This window comes from Choloepus didactylus, chromosome 6 (assembly GCF_015220235.1).
Source record: "Choloepus didactylus isolate mChoDid1 chromosome 6, mChoDid1.pri, whole genome shotgun sequence".
NCBI lineage: Eukaryota > Metazoa > Chordata > Mammalia > Pilosa > Megalonychidae > Choloepus > Choloepus didactylus.
In genome coordinates, this window is record NC_051312.1 from 91620605 (window position 1) to 91632734 (window position 12130).

General features: G+C 54.7%; 1 protein-coding gene across 10 annotated transcripts in view; it reads left to right on the top strand.

The window, feature by feature from the left end:
- MYO7A (myosin VIIA) overlaps nucleotides 1-12130 on the top strand; it is an 83113-nt gene that overhangs the window by 9219 nt on the left and 61764 nt on the right. For 9 of the 10 annotated variants that reach the window (XR_005217503.1, XR_005217504.1, XM_037840785.1 and 6 more), the window contains exons 3-4: nucleotides 5936-6049; nucleotides 11147-11299. Coding sequence is in view for 8 of the 10 variants with exons in the window: in XM_037840785.1 (XP_037696713.1) it covers nucleotides 5936-6049; nucleotides 11147-11299 (267 nt within the window). In the remaining 2 variants the exon portion in view is untranslated. Of the gene's footprint in view, nucleotides 1-782; nucleotides 798-5935; nucleotides 6050-11146; nucleotides 11300-12130 lie in introns of those variants that run through there. The other variant, XM_037840787.1, reaches the window with a different exon arrangement.

A 12130-nucleotide genomic window follows, 5' to 3' on the forward strand; every position in this document is an offset into this window, starting at 1 on the left:
AGGATGCTCTGGGTCCAGCCTGAGCAGCTCTGAGTTCTGTGTGAAGCATCACTGTCTCCCTCCTTGCTACCACCCTCCCACTCCAGCTGTTATTTGCTTATTTGTAGAGGGGACCAGTTGGGCTTCCTTGAGTCCAGATAGTGACAAGGGTCAAAAGTGGAAAAGGAGGGGACAAGAGAAGAAAAAGGTGGAGAGAAGGAAGGAGGACAAAGATAAGCAGGAAGGGGGAGAAGGAGGAGGTGGGAGAAGGGCCAAAGGTCCTGGGCATTCCCGCCCTCCGGCTGTGGGTGGGGGTGGGGGTGGAGGCTGCTGGGCTCAGAGCCCAGCACGGATCCTGAGCCGGGGCCCAGTCCTGTTTGGCCACCAAGACAAAGGAGCCCAGCGTTGGCACGCACTGCGGGGTGAGCGCTGGGCCATCAAGGGTGACTGGGCTGTCCTGGGGAATGTCCAGGGAATGCACCACCCCCATCACCTTTGCCTTCTCAAGGCCTCAGTGGCGTTCTCTTTGGCCTGGAGATCACCCCCCGACCTCAGGGACTGGGCCAGAGCTCTTCAGAAGCTATACCCCAAAGTTGCATCCAGGAAGGAAGATCTGTATCTGCCTTCATTCCCCCGAGGCAACCAGCAAGCTAGAAAGGTCTTCCACGCCTTCAGATCAGTTTTTAAAATTCCTGGAGTTGATTGTGCTGTACTCCATAACATCCCCTCGTTTCTTCTCATAGAAGACATTGATTTTCGCCAAAATTGCGGTCAAGGGGAGGTTCCAGGCGCCGCGTGTATCCGGGGTGCGCGCCTTGGTTCGTATGGTAGGCTGCCCCTCGCGGTGGTCCAAGGGAAGCAGGCCGGGAATCCCCAACGAGGTTGGGGTGTTAGGGGTCCCGCCCCCTCCGGGTTCCCGCCCGCGGGCGTCACCTAAGCCGCCGTTGCCATGGGCCCGCGGCAGATGGCCTGGTTTAGGGTTCCCCGCGGGCGGCGCGCACGGGATTAGGTGAATTAGGGAGACCGAGCCTCACCACCGCCGGAGCCGCCGCCAGCCCCTCGGCGCCATGGAGCCCCCCGCCGAGCCCGCCGAGCCCCCGGCCAAGCAGCCCAACAAGTGGGCGCTGGTGCGCAGCCTGAACCAGGCGTTCAAGACTTTCGCGGTCATGCCGGTGAGGCCCCGGCCGGGAGCGGGAGGGTCGCGCTGCGGGGACCCCGCCCCGGGCCTCGGTTTCCCGCCTGTTCCAGACCGGGTGCACCGCAGGCTCGCAAAGCCCCAAGGCGCGCGCGGACCGGGCCCCGGGGGCCGCGTGCGGTCCCTGACTTCCGGCGTGAACCTGGCGCAGGCTGCCCCTCCCTGGGCCGGGGTTTCGCGCCTGGAAAACCCGAGGCGGGTGGGCGGACAAGGGCCAGGAAGGGACTTCACGGCGTTTGCCGGGGTCCCGAGCAGGGAGTGCCTCCAGGTGCACAGAGGGGACTCTGTAAACGTTCGTGGACTGGCCGGCCGGGTGGTGGAGGGGGCGCATGACCAGCGGCTCTCCTTACCACCCACCCTATTCCTTGCTCACAGGTGCCCCTGGGAAGTCACTGGTCACCTTTCCCAGCAATGAAAACGGGGTCAATAAACCAGTGTCCCGGTCCTGAAACAGACTTTTTCATTCCACAAACGGAGACTGAGCCCCAGGCACTTTCCCAGAGGAGGGAAGAGGCATAAAGGGCTAAGGCCTGTGGGGAGTTAATATTTATCCATCTGGGCTCAGGCCTGGAAGAAACAACTTGCATTTGCATGCATCTGTCATCTTCACCTGCACTGACTCCTTCCATTTTAAAGATGGTGAAAACAGAGGTTAATGACTTACCCACAGTTACCCAGCAAGTTAGTGGCAGAACTAAAACCAGTACTCAGATCTCCTGATGAGGTGTTCCACTGTGGATGTGTGCTGGCTTCCCACGGGGAGACCCCACTGGGGTTTATGGGTGCCTTTAGGGGGCTCCAGGCTAGTGCAGAATGTTTAGGCACACCTACTCTAGGAAATCACCACTCTGGGGCTGGTGGGGACCCAGGGACCTCTGCTCCAGCAGCCCATTTTAGGGCAGAGAAGTCGGGACTCCCCCCAAGTTACACTGACACGCCGAGGAGTGTGTCATGTCACAAATGAGGTCTTCAATTCGAGGTGAGGTCTCTAATGGGGTGCCCATCGCACACACCGAGTATGTAAAGTTGTCATGGGCAGTGGGGTGGTAGGCATGGGCCCGACAAACATGGGCTGCCTGGGACCTGCCAGTGGGCAGGAGAGGCTGGTGGAGCTAGACTTGGGAGCCCAGTCTCATTTCCGGGGATTCCCTTTCCTTGCCTCCTCCTTCCTTCTGCCCCAATAAATCTTCAAGTCCTTTCACTTCTTCCCTCCCTCCCTCTTTTCTCTTTTTTCCTCCCTTCCTTCCCTCACCTGACCAGCAACTCCTCACCCACCCTGTTGCTGGTTCAGGCCCTACCCCCCAGATGCTCAAGACTCATCAGTCACTGTCTGCATGACTGACTTTGGCCAAGTCCCTTTCTCTCTTTGGGCCTCAGTTTCCTCATCTGTAAAATGAGGGCCCTTACAACCTGCCGCATTCTGATGCTCCAAGGACTTTCCCTGGCACCGTGAGGACTTTTCCCCTCAGAAGCTCTCAGGCCCCAGCATCTTCCCTGAGACCCCTTGAAGCTGCCATTGTAGCCTCTTGCCTCAAGTTCTGGCCTCCTGGGGACAGCTCCAGGTTAGGAGAGCTGAGTTCTAGCCACTTCTGCTTGCTGTATGGCCTTGGGCATCTTGCCGAGCCCCTCTGAGCCTCCATTTCCTTCTCACGTGAGGTCTTTTATTCTGGATATTCTGTGTTCCCTGAGTGGGGAACAAATAGTTTCTGTTCCAGGCCTTGTGCTGGGCCAGAGTGGGCAGGTGATTCAGAGACAGCCCTGCCCTCAGTCTCAGCTTCCAGCTTGCCTTTTGGCCCCTGAGCCACTAGGGCCAGGGACCCGATAAGTGCTTCCTGTGTGGCCCACAGAGCTGGGTTCAGGGCTGGGCCCAGGCGATGTGGGGAAAGAGCACTGGGTTTGGCATTTGTCTGGCTGTGCCATGAAACAGTTATTTGACCTTGGGCATATAAGACCTGTATAAGAGTTGTCATGAAGTTCAATGAGATAATCACAGAAAGCATCTAACCACCCAGGACGTTGTGGGGTAATGTGGGTTAAACTGGAATAGAACAGCTTTCTGGTGTCACAGCCCAGCCACAGCCCACCTCAGGAGTCATTTCCTCTCTCTCTCACGCATGCACACACACTTTCACACATGCTCTCACACACATACACACATACACTCTTGTACAGTTTCTCATACACTCACACACACATTGTCACACACACTCATACATACTCATACACTTGTAAAGTTTCTCATACACACTGACACACTCACATTGTCACACACATACACACTCATACACTCATGCAAAGTTTCTCATGCACTCTCACACATGTACACACACTTTCACACACACTTTCACACTGTCACTCACATTCTCACACATACTTATACTTCCTCACACACACATTCTCCCATATACACACATACACACACATACACACATATACTCTTATAGTTTCTCATACACACACACATTGTCACACACTCACACACAATCATACACTCTTGCAAAGTTTCTCATACATACTCACACATACACTGTCACACACATACTCATATACACTCATACACTCATGCAGTTTCTCAGGCACATTCACACATTCTCACTCACACACAGTCACACTCTCATACACACTCATACACTCATGCAAAGTTTCTCATACTCTCATACACACTCTCTCGCTGTCTCACACACACACACTCTCACACATACTCTTTCTTCCTGAGGCCCTCTCTCTTTGTGGGCCAAATGAAGTACTCAGACTCAGCCCCACTCGTGGAGCTCCAGGCCAGGGGAGTAGAAGCAGACGGTGAAAACCCAACCTGCTACTCCCTGAGGGAGAGGACAGAGGAGGGGAGGTGAGGGGCCAGAGAAGAGCTGCTTGCATTCCCTCTAGGTCTTGACAGACAGGTGGGGGTCCACTTGGAGGAACAGTGGGGGTCCGAGGAGAAGATCAGCCCGAGACCAGGCAAACCTCTCTGTAGGCCCCTCACACTTAGGGTGGATGAGGGGAGCGGCAGGGAGCGCAGCTTGAGAGTTTGGTTCTCTGGCAGTTGTGAGGATTAAATGGGGTGGTATGGGAAGCAGCCCTGAGCCCCAGGCACACACAAGTTCTCCTCCCCTCCTGGGGTCTCCCCACTATTCTGGGAGAAAGCCCGAGTTTGGAGCTAGTCTGTCTCTAACCTGCACTAACCCCCATTCTCATGAAGCCAGGGCCCGCGGTGGCAGCTATGGCTGTAAATAGTTGGTTCCAGTGGGGACAGGAGGCGGCTGAAATAGTGATGAGCTGGAGCAGGAACTTATGGAGCCCACCCCTCACTGAGAGCTGCGGAAACAGAGGCTCAGAGAGGTCAGTGGCCTGTTCAAGGTCACACAGGGCCTGGAACCCATGTCTCCCCACTCACAGGCCCGAGCTCTTTCCATGGGGTCATGCCTTCAGATTTATTTCACTGTGAATCAGTTTTATCAGCTGTTATTTTTAACTGCTGCTTGATATTAAGTTATATTTTTATTAAGATGTCAAAATTCTCTCACAATCCTGGGGAATTTGGAAACCACTCTAAAACCATCCTCTTATCAGGATTAGAATAAAATCTAAGCTTTTACCCCAGGCCAACAAGGCCCAATGTGTCCTGGCCCCCACCCATCTCTCTGATCTCCGCTCTCTCACCTGGTCCTGACCTAGTCGTCTCCTTGCCGTTCCTTCCTGCCTCAGGGCCTTTACACAGGCCACTCCCTCTGCCCAGGTCACTATCCTGGCTGCCTCTTTCCTCCGCTGGCTCCTCCTTACTCTTCAGGTTTCAGCTCAGAGGTTTCCTGCCCAGAGTGCCTTCCCTGGCTACTGTCTAAGGCTGGCCGGCTCGGTCATTCTCCACTCAGTAGTGTGTTCATGTCTTTCCAAGCACTCACCACCTTCCAAAGTGATTGTGTTAAATGTATTTGCTCAGTCTGTTTTGCAGCTCTTCGCAACTAGAATGTAGACTCTGCGGTCCCTGCTTGATCCCCAGCATGTAGATCAGTGCCTGGCACTCAGAATACATCTGGGCTGAAAATGGCCGTTCTAAGTCCATCTCAACTGACTCACACATGGTGGCATTATGGTTTCTGTTTTGGTTATAGATTTGACTTCCACGAGACCTTAGTGAGGGCCAGGCTCTGTGCTGGGTGCTGCAGGGGACAGAAACCCCCTCCCCTCGAGGTCAGGGCCCTCCTACCAGCCATGACTCTGTGCTTGAACCACAGGGCCTAGTGCAGAGCGGTGTCCCATGAGGTACTGTAGATGTGACTATGAAAGTCGACCCTGGAGGTGATGGAGGCTGCGGGGTTCACCCGCAGACGGGGTGTCCTGTGGTAATGCCTCCTTCTGGGCACAGAGGAAGTGTTTTGAGTGGTTTGGTGTTTTTGCCTAAACCCCACTGAGTCTGTAGTACTGGCTGTAGAGCAGAGAGTGGAGCTGGGTTTTGGTCAGGCCTGGGTTTGAAGCTGCCCAGCTGGGTGGCCTTGGCTCTTCCTGTCTCTGAGCCTCCACTTGCTCATCTGTGCAATGGGTAGAGTAACAGCTGCCACGGAGGAGGGATCAGTGACATGGCATAAGTACCCAGTCCAGGGCCTAGCACAAGAAGACCCTTGGAAAGTGTGAATTCCTTTCTCTTCCCTCTTTCATGGTTGGCAGAAGGGCCTCCGGTGGGAGGGGTGGTTTATGGGACTGCCTGGAAGGGGTGCCGTTACCCCCTTCCTGCTTACCTGGCTCGGGGCTCTCTGTCATCCACAGGGCGACTATGTCTGGATGGACCTGAGATCCGGGCAAGAGTTTGATGTGCCTATCGGGGCGGTGGTGAAGCTCTGCGACTCTGGGCAGATCCAGGTGGTGGATGATGAAGACAACGTAAGTAGCTTCCCACCTGGCTCCCCCATGCCTTGGGGAGGACAGAGGTTGACAGGCCACCTGAGGCCAGGGCCGGGCAGTGACCTGCCTCGGGGGTGGAGGCAGTGCCTGTGCCCCCACATCTGCCTCTCAGAAACGGCCTCCTCCATGGAGCCTTCCCCACTACCCCAGAGTGAGCGAACCTCCCCTCCTGCCCCAGGCTGCCTGCTCCATGTCCACAAGCACCTCGGTCCTCTCTGTCTGGTATTAGAGATGTGTCTGTGTGTCTCTGTGCATGTGTGAGTGTTGGGGGAGGGCACTGTACTAGACTGGGAGCTCCTTAAGCACTGGGGTGCCTCGGGGTCAGACAGACTGGATTCAAATCCTATCTCACCCACTTATTAGCTGTGCACCCTTGGCCAAGTTGCCTTCCCTTCTGTGCCTCCGTTTTCTCTTCTGTAAAATGGGGATAATAATAACAACTGTCTCACAGGTACTGACCTGTAAGTGAGGTCACATCTCTGCACAGTGTCTAAAAATGCCTGTCATCTCACTCTGTTGGGTTACAGCATCAAAAGGCCATATGAAGTCATTGTTCACCTCGCTATATCCTGGGAATTGGTCTAACAGATTAACCCTTTACCTCTTGGGCCCTGAAGGAAGGGAAACAGGAAGTGCAAGCTTGGTAGGTAGAGAAAGTGGGGTCTTGAGGGAGAAAGGAAAGGTCTCTGCCCTGGAGAAGGAAAGTAGTCTGGATGTGGGCCCAAGAGGAAGCCCGGGGCCTCTGAACACGTGTGCATGTGTCTGTGGGTGTGGCGCAAAGCACAGGGTTGCCCCTTAGCAGGATCCTGAAGGACCCAGGGAGATTCAATCGTACCATCATTTGGGTTGTGCCAGGGGCTGTGCCAGTGCTGGGGAGGTAGAGATACGATTGAGTCTCTGTCATAGCCTCCTAGTCTGATGGGAGAGGGTGGGAGGTAAGGTGCAATGACTTGGAGCAGAGGCTTGGCTGGGGGTAAGAGGAGGGCTCAGAGCCCTGGAGGCTGGCTCCCAGACATCAAGGGAGCAGAACAGGATGAGATCCCTGCAGCCCCCTGGGGTATCCCTTCAGGGGTTGCAAAGCTCTTTGACTTATATCCTCTTTTTGGAACCTCACAGCATCTGTTGGGGGCGGGGGGGCAAGTGTTACCCCATGGTACAGCGCGGGCCCACCTGACCAGTCACGCAGCTAGTAAGTGATAGTGCTGGGATTAGAACCCAGGACCCCTGACTTCTGTGCACGAATTGCCCCTCTCAACATTTCTACGGCAACTTTGCCTCCTGAGCCCTTGGGGCTCAGTTCTGTTAACCATATTTTTGTTCCCTGGGCTTTATTTAGAACAGGAGCATTGCCAACATCACTCCTGGGTTCCAGTTCTAGGCCTGGGTCCCTCTAGGAAGCCACTGTGAGGTTGTGGCCACAGAAGGGGAGGCACAGGCTGGGCTGGCAGCACTGTCAGGGCGGTGAACCTGCCCGGAGCCCACAGGGTGGGGCCTGGATCTCTGCCCGCAGACTTGAGTTTCACCAGCTCATGTTGCATGTCAGATGGTGTCCCGTAACTCTGTGTTACTGGATCCCAGAGGTCCCCTCCTTCCCTGCCCCCACCACAGCCCTGAAAGTAGGGGCTATAGAAGGAGGAGGAGCAGACCCCAAAGCTTCTGGCTGCTTCTGTGCCCCTCTTCCACAAAGCCTTTCCCACCCTCATTTGCCCACCCCAATCCCAGGCCATCATCTTTTGCCCATCCATCATTCCCACATTCTCCCAGCAACTTGAAGACAGGGACCAGGTGAGTTACTTCTGGTTCCCTAGATCTCAGCATAAGGTTTGTCCCGAGAAGGTTCTGGGTAAACACTGGCTGAATGAATGAATAAAAGATTATGGTTTCAGACGTCACTGGAATCCTAAGGCTCTTTGCCCAAGCCATTCCCATTGCCAGATCCACCCCTTTTTCCGTTCCTCTGCATAGCACGTCGCCCCTGCCCCTCCAGCTCAGCCCCAGGATGGCCCTTTCCCTAAGTTTCCAGCCCCTGCAACTGGCCGTGCTCTCTCCCTCTCACTGGCATTCCTTACGGGCCAGGCCTTGCTTTCTGCCCGGGTTACACTTCGGCCCATGTCATAGGTGCTTGTGCACTTTGAGCTGAGGGGTGGTGACCTCGGTCAGAGGCCCCGCCGTGCAGGATAGAGTGGGGAGAGGCCCAGCTCTGCCGTTTAATGATCGTGCAGCCCTGGGCAAGTTACTTTACCTCTCTGAGTCTGACTCCTCACTTGTAAAGTAGAGTGAGTCATTCTCCGTTATGTGATGTTATGAGTAACAAACAGAGGCAAATAGCTCCTTTGTAAAACTAGAAAGCATTAGAGTAATAATGCCCAGCACTTGTTGGGCATTTATAAGGCACCAGTGCTTTGCAGACCTGGCCCAAGTAAGCCATCAGCAAAGGTTGGCTTTGTATCAATTAGTCCTCCCAACATCCCCAGGAAGAAGGGACAGTTATTATAACAGACGGCTATTAGGATTATAATATATATAAAATCTACATAACTTTAAAGATGAGGTCATGGAGACTCAGGGAAGTCAAGTGACTTGCACAGGGTTACAGGGTCACACGGGGGCAGAACCTACCTCTAGACCTCTGGGTGAACTGTTGTGGGGGAAGAACTGTGGGGGGCAGAGGCGGGGAAGAGGGGGTAGGCAGGCAGTCTGCCCAGGAGCCCTCTCCTCTCTGGCCCATGCTGGGGCCAGGCAGAGGGAATTTTCCAACTGGATTTGTTTTTCTTGGGAAATAGGGAGCCCAGGAGAGAGGAATGTTCCACACAGGACTGGAAAGCCCAGGCAGGTTCTTCTACCTCACCACTCAGTCCACTCCTGCCTTGGGGAGGGCTGTGTAAGGGCCTGACCTGGACAGAAATGCTCCTGGCCCAGGAGGTGCTGGGAATGCCTGGGAAACTAGGGTTGTGGGCTCAGGCCAGCCCTGTCCCTGATCCCTCTGACGGCCTTTGGCAGGCTGCCATACTGCTCTGAGCTCCAGCTTTCTCATGTAAAGTGAAGGGGCCTCACTCACTTTTGGGGCCTCTTCATCACCAGGACTTCTGTTTCTATTCAGACTTGATCCCCAGCAGCTGCTTGCCAGCCATCTGTCCCATCAGATTCCCTGGCACGTCACTTGTGCCCAGCCCCATGTGAGGCACATGGATCATGGATGTATCCGACGTAGAATCTGGCCTCCACGAGCTCCCAGCCTTGGGGCACATCGGGAAGATGGGGTCAGAACTGCCCTCAGACAATGGTGACCAAGTGTGACCACTGTCTTGCTCAGAGAGAGACCCAGGTGATATGGGAGCCCAGAGGGGGCCCCTGGCACACCATGGGGTGGAGGGGGGTGGGTGGCACAGGTGGAGCCTGGGAAGTACTGTCAGGGAAGGCTTTGGAAATGGAAACATCAGAGCTGAGCTTTAAAGGCTGAGAAGAAAAAAAAGTAGAGGGAACAAGACGAGCAAAGTCACAGAGTGACCCCAGAGGGAAGTGAGACCAACCTTCCCTGCCTTGAAAGTATAGTGGGTGGCTGGAGCACAGGCTAGAAGTCCCTGTGTCCAGCTCACACAGGCCTTGAATGTCAGGCTGTGGAGCAGGGATGGGGAGAGATAGGGAAGGGCTCAAGGCCCAGAGTGACAGGGTCAGACGGGTGCTTGAGGAAACTTCCAGATGGACCAGGAGTTGGAGGGGAAAGCTGGAGGTAAGGTGGAGGACAGCAAGAGGCAGGGGCCAGGCCAGCTGAGAGAGGGTAGACTGGGTCAGGGTGGGGGCTCAAGCTCAACCCTTTATAGGGTTGAATAGGCAGGACTGGGTGACTGGTTGGATCGGGGTGGGGGGTGGGGGCTGATGTCCAGATGCCTGCTGGTATCTGGCTGTTGGGGATGATTATCCCAGAGAGCAGGTGTGGGAGGACATGAAATGTCCATCATGCCTACCTAGCAAGTCTGAAGGCTTGAGCTTGGAGGTGGCAGAAAGGTTCCCTTTCCCCCCCAAAAGTCAAGTGCCTGTCTGGTCCTGGCATTTGGGAACAGAGAGAGGACCCCAGAGGGCCGAGGGGGGCTCTGCTCAGGCTGTGGCCACACCACAGAACACCAGTCTGATTCTCACTTCTCTGAGAGGCTAGCATTTGTGTGGAGAAGGTGCTGGAGAGGGAGGGGAGGCTCCAGAGCACTGAGGAAATGGAAGCTAGCCTGAGTCCGGACTTTGCAAGCTCTCCTGCTTCTAGAAAGAGCTGATGCTATTGCCCAGATGCCCAGCCGCCTGCCACCTTGTGGCAGCAGGAGATATTGCAGGGGAGAGTAGCGGGAGCTGGGAAGGTTGACTCACAGAGAGGGTGGAGTTTCACCCTCAGCTCACAGGTACTGAATGTTCACCCACTGCTCCACATACCTCATCAATAAGACCGATGAACCGTATCTTGAATGGGTCCTCTTCTCCCTATCTCCACTGCTACTGCGCTGTCTTCTGCCTTTTCCTTGAATGTGTCAGACCCTCAGCAGCTTTAGAGCCCTTTGCTTTTGTTGCTCCCTGGGCCTGGAATTCTTTCTGCTCCACATCTCATAGTGATCTCCTTCTCGTCATTCAGGTCCCAGCTCCAGTGTCACCTCCTCAGAGAGGTGGTCCTGGACCACCCTGTCTAAAGTAGCTGTTGGGATGATATGCCTGTTTTCATTTATTCTTGAAACTATCTGAAATTACTTTTCATGCACTTGTTCACCAGAGCCTGGATTTGAAGCCAAGTCAGCCTAACTCCAATCATTACACTTGCCACTCCATCCTGCAGAGTGATGGGCAGAAGTCTGATCCCCTTAAGGACAGCTGTAAGGTGGGGCCAAAGTCCCTGCCCTGCCCACTCCTCAGGTCTGCAGAGAGAACCTGAGAGGAGGAGGAGTCGTCCTTGGGGCTGGGCGATGCCGCACCATCCTCATAGACGCAAACGTGATAGAATGGATGGTGTTGGGCAGCGAGAGGACGAGACCCTTGTTGAGGTCGCGCAGCCTCGGCCCCAGAGAGCCACCTGACGGGGTGGCCCATACCTCCCCGCAGGAACACTGGATCTCCCCGCAGAACGCCACGCACATCAAGCCCATGCATCCCACGTCTGTCCACGGCGTGGAGGACATGATCCGCCTGGGGGACTTGAACGAGGCGGGCATCCTGCGCAACCTGCTCATCCGCTACCGGGACCACCTCATCTACGTGAGTGTCGCCCCCCCCCCCCCCCCACGCCCGCACCCCCAGGGACAGCCAGGCCTGCTGCAGGCCACCGGGGCCGGGGACTCGCCTGCCCGCGGCTGCACAGTCTGTCGCTCACCCTCTCTTTGGGCCGTGGCTTGCGTGGTCTGTGGCTGGGGAAGGGGCCGTTTGCACCACAGGTTCCCGTGACTTCCTAAGGCCTTGAGACCTCTGGGAAGGCAGAGCAGGGTCAGTGTGGGGCTTAGTGCCTTGCCCAGGGGTGAGGGAACTGCTGCCCTCCCGGGTGTATTATGGGATCGGGACCTGCCCTCGGATCCTCAAGGCCAAGAGAGAATGGGTCCGGGGTCTGTATCCTCAGGAAGGCAATGGAGGAGTGAGCATGTTCCCCCAGCCCCCAAAACCTTGACATTAGAACTAGTCCCAGACACACCACCCTCCTCCACCTTGACACTCAAGAGGACAAGTAAAGATCCTTTCACCCCTAAGAGAGAATTTATCTCAAGAGGGTGAGCTCAAAGGACATCAGAACAAGAAGGGCCCATGGGGACAAATTAGTCCAGAGGTTCTCAAACTTTTTGGTTTCAGAACCCTTTATACTCTCAAAAAATTATTGAGGACCCCAAAGAGCTTTTATTTATGTGGGTTATATCTATTGGTATTTACCGTATAAAAAATTAAAACTGAGAAACTTTAAAAAATATTTATTAATTCATTTAAAAATAACCACAATAAATCCATTATGTGAATAGCGTATTTATATGAAAAATAACTATATTTGCTGAAACAAAAAAATTAGTGAGAACAGTAGCATTGTTTTACAATTTTTTCAAAGTT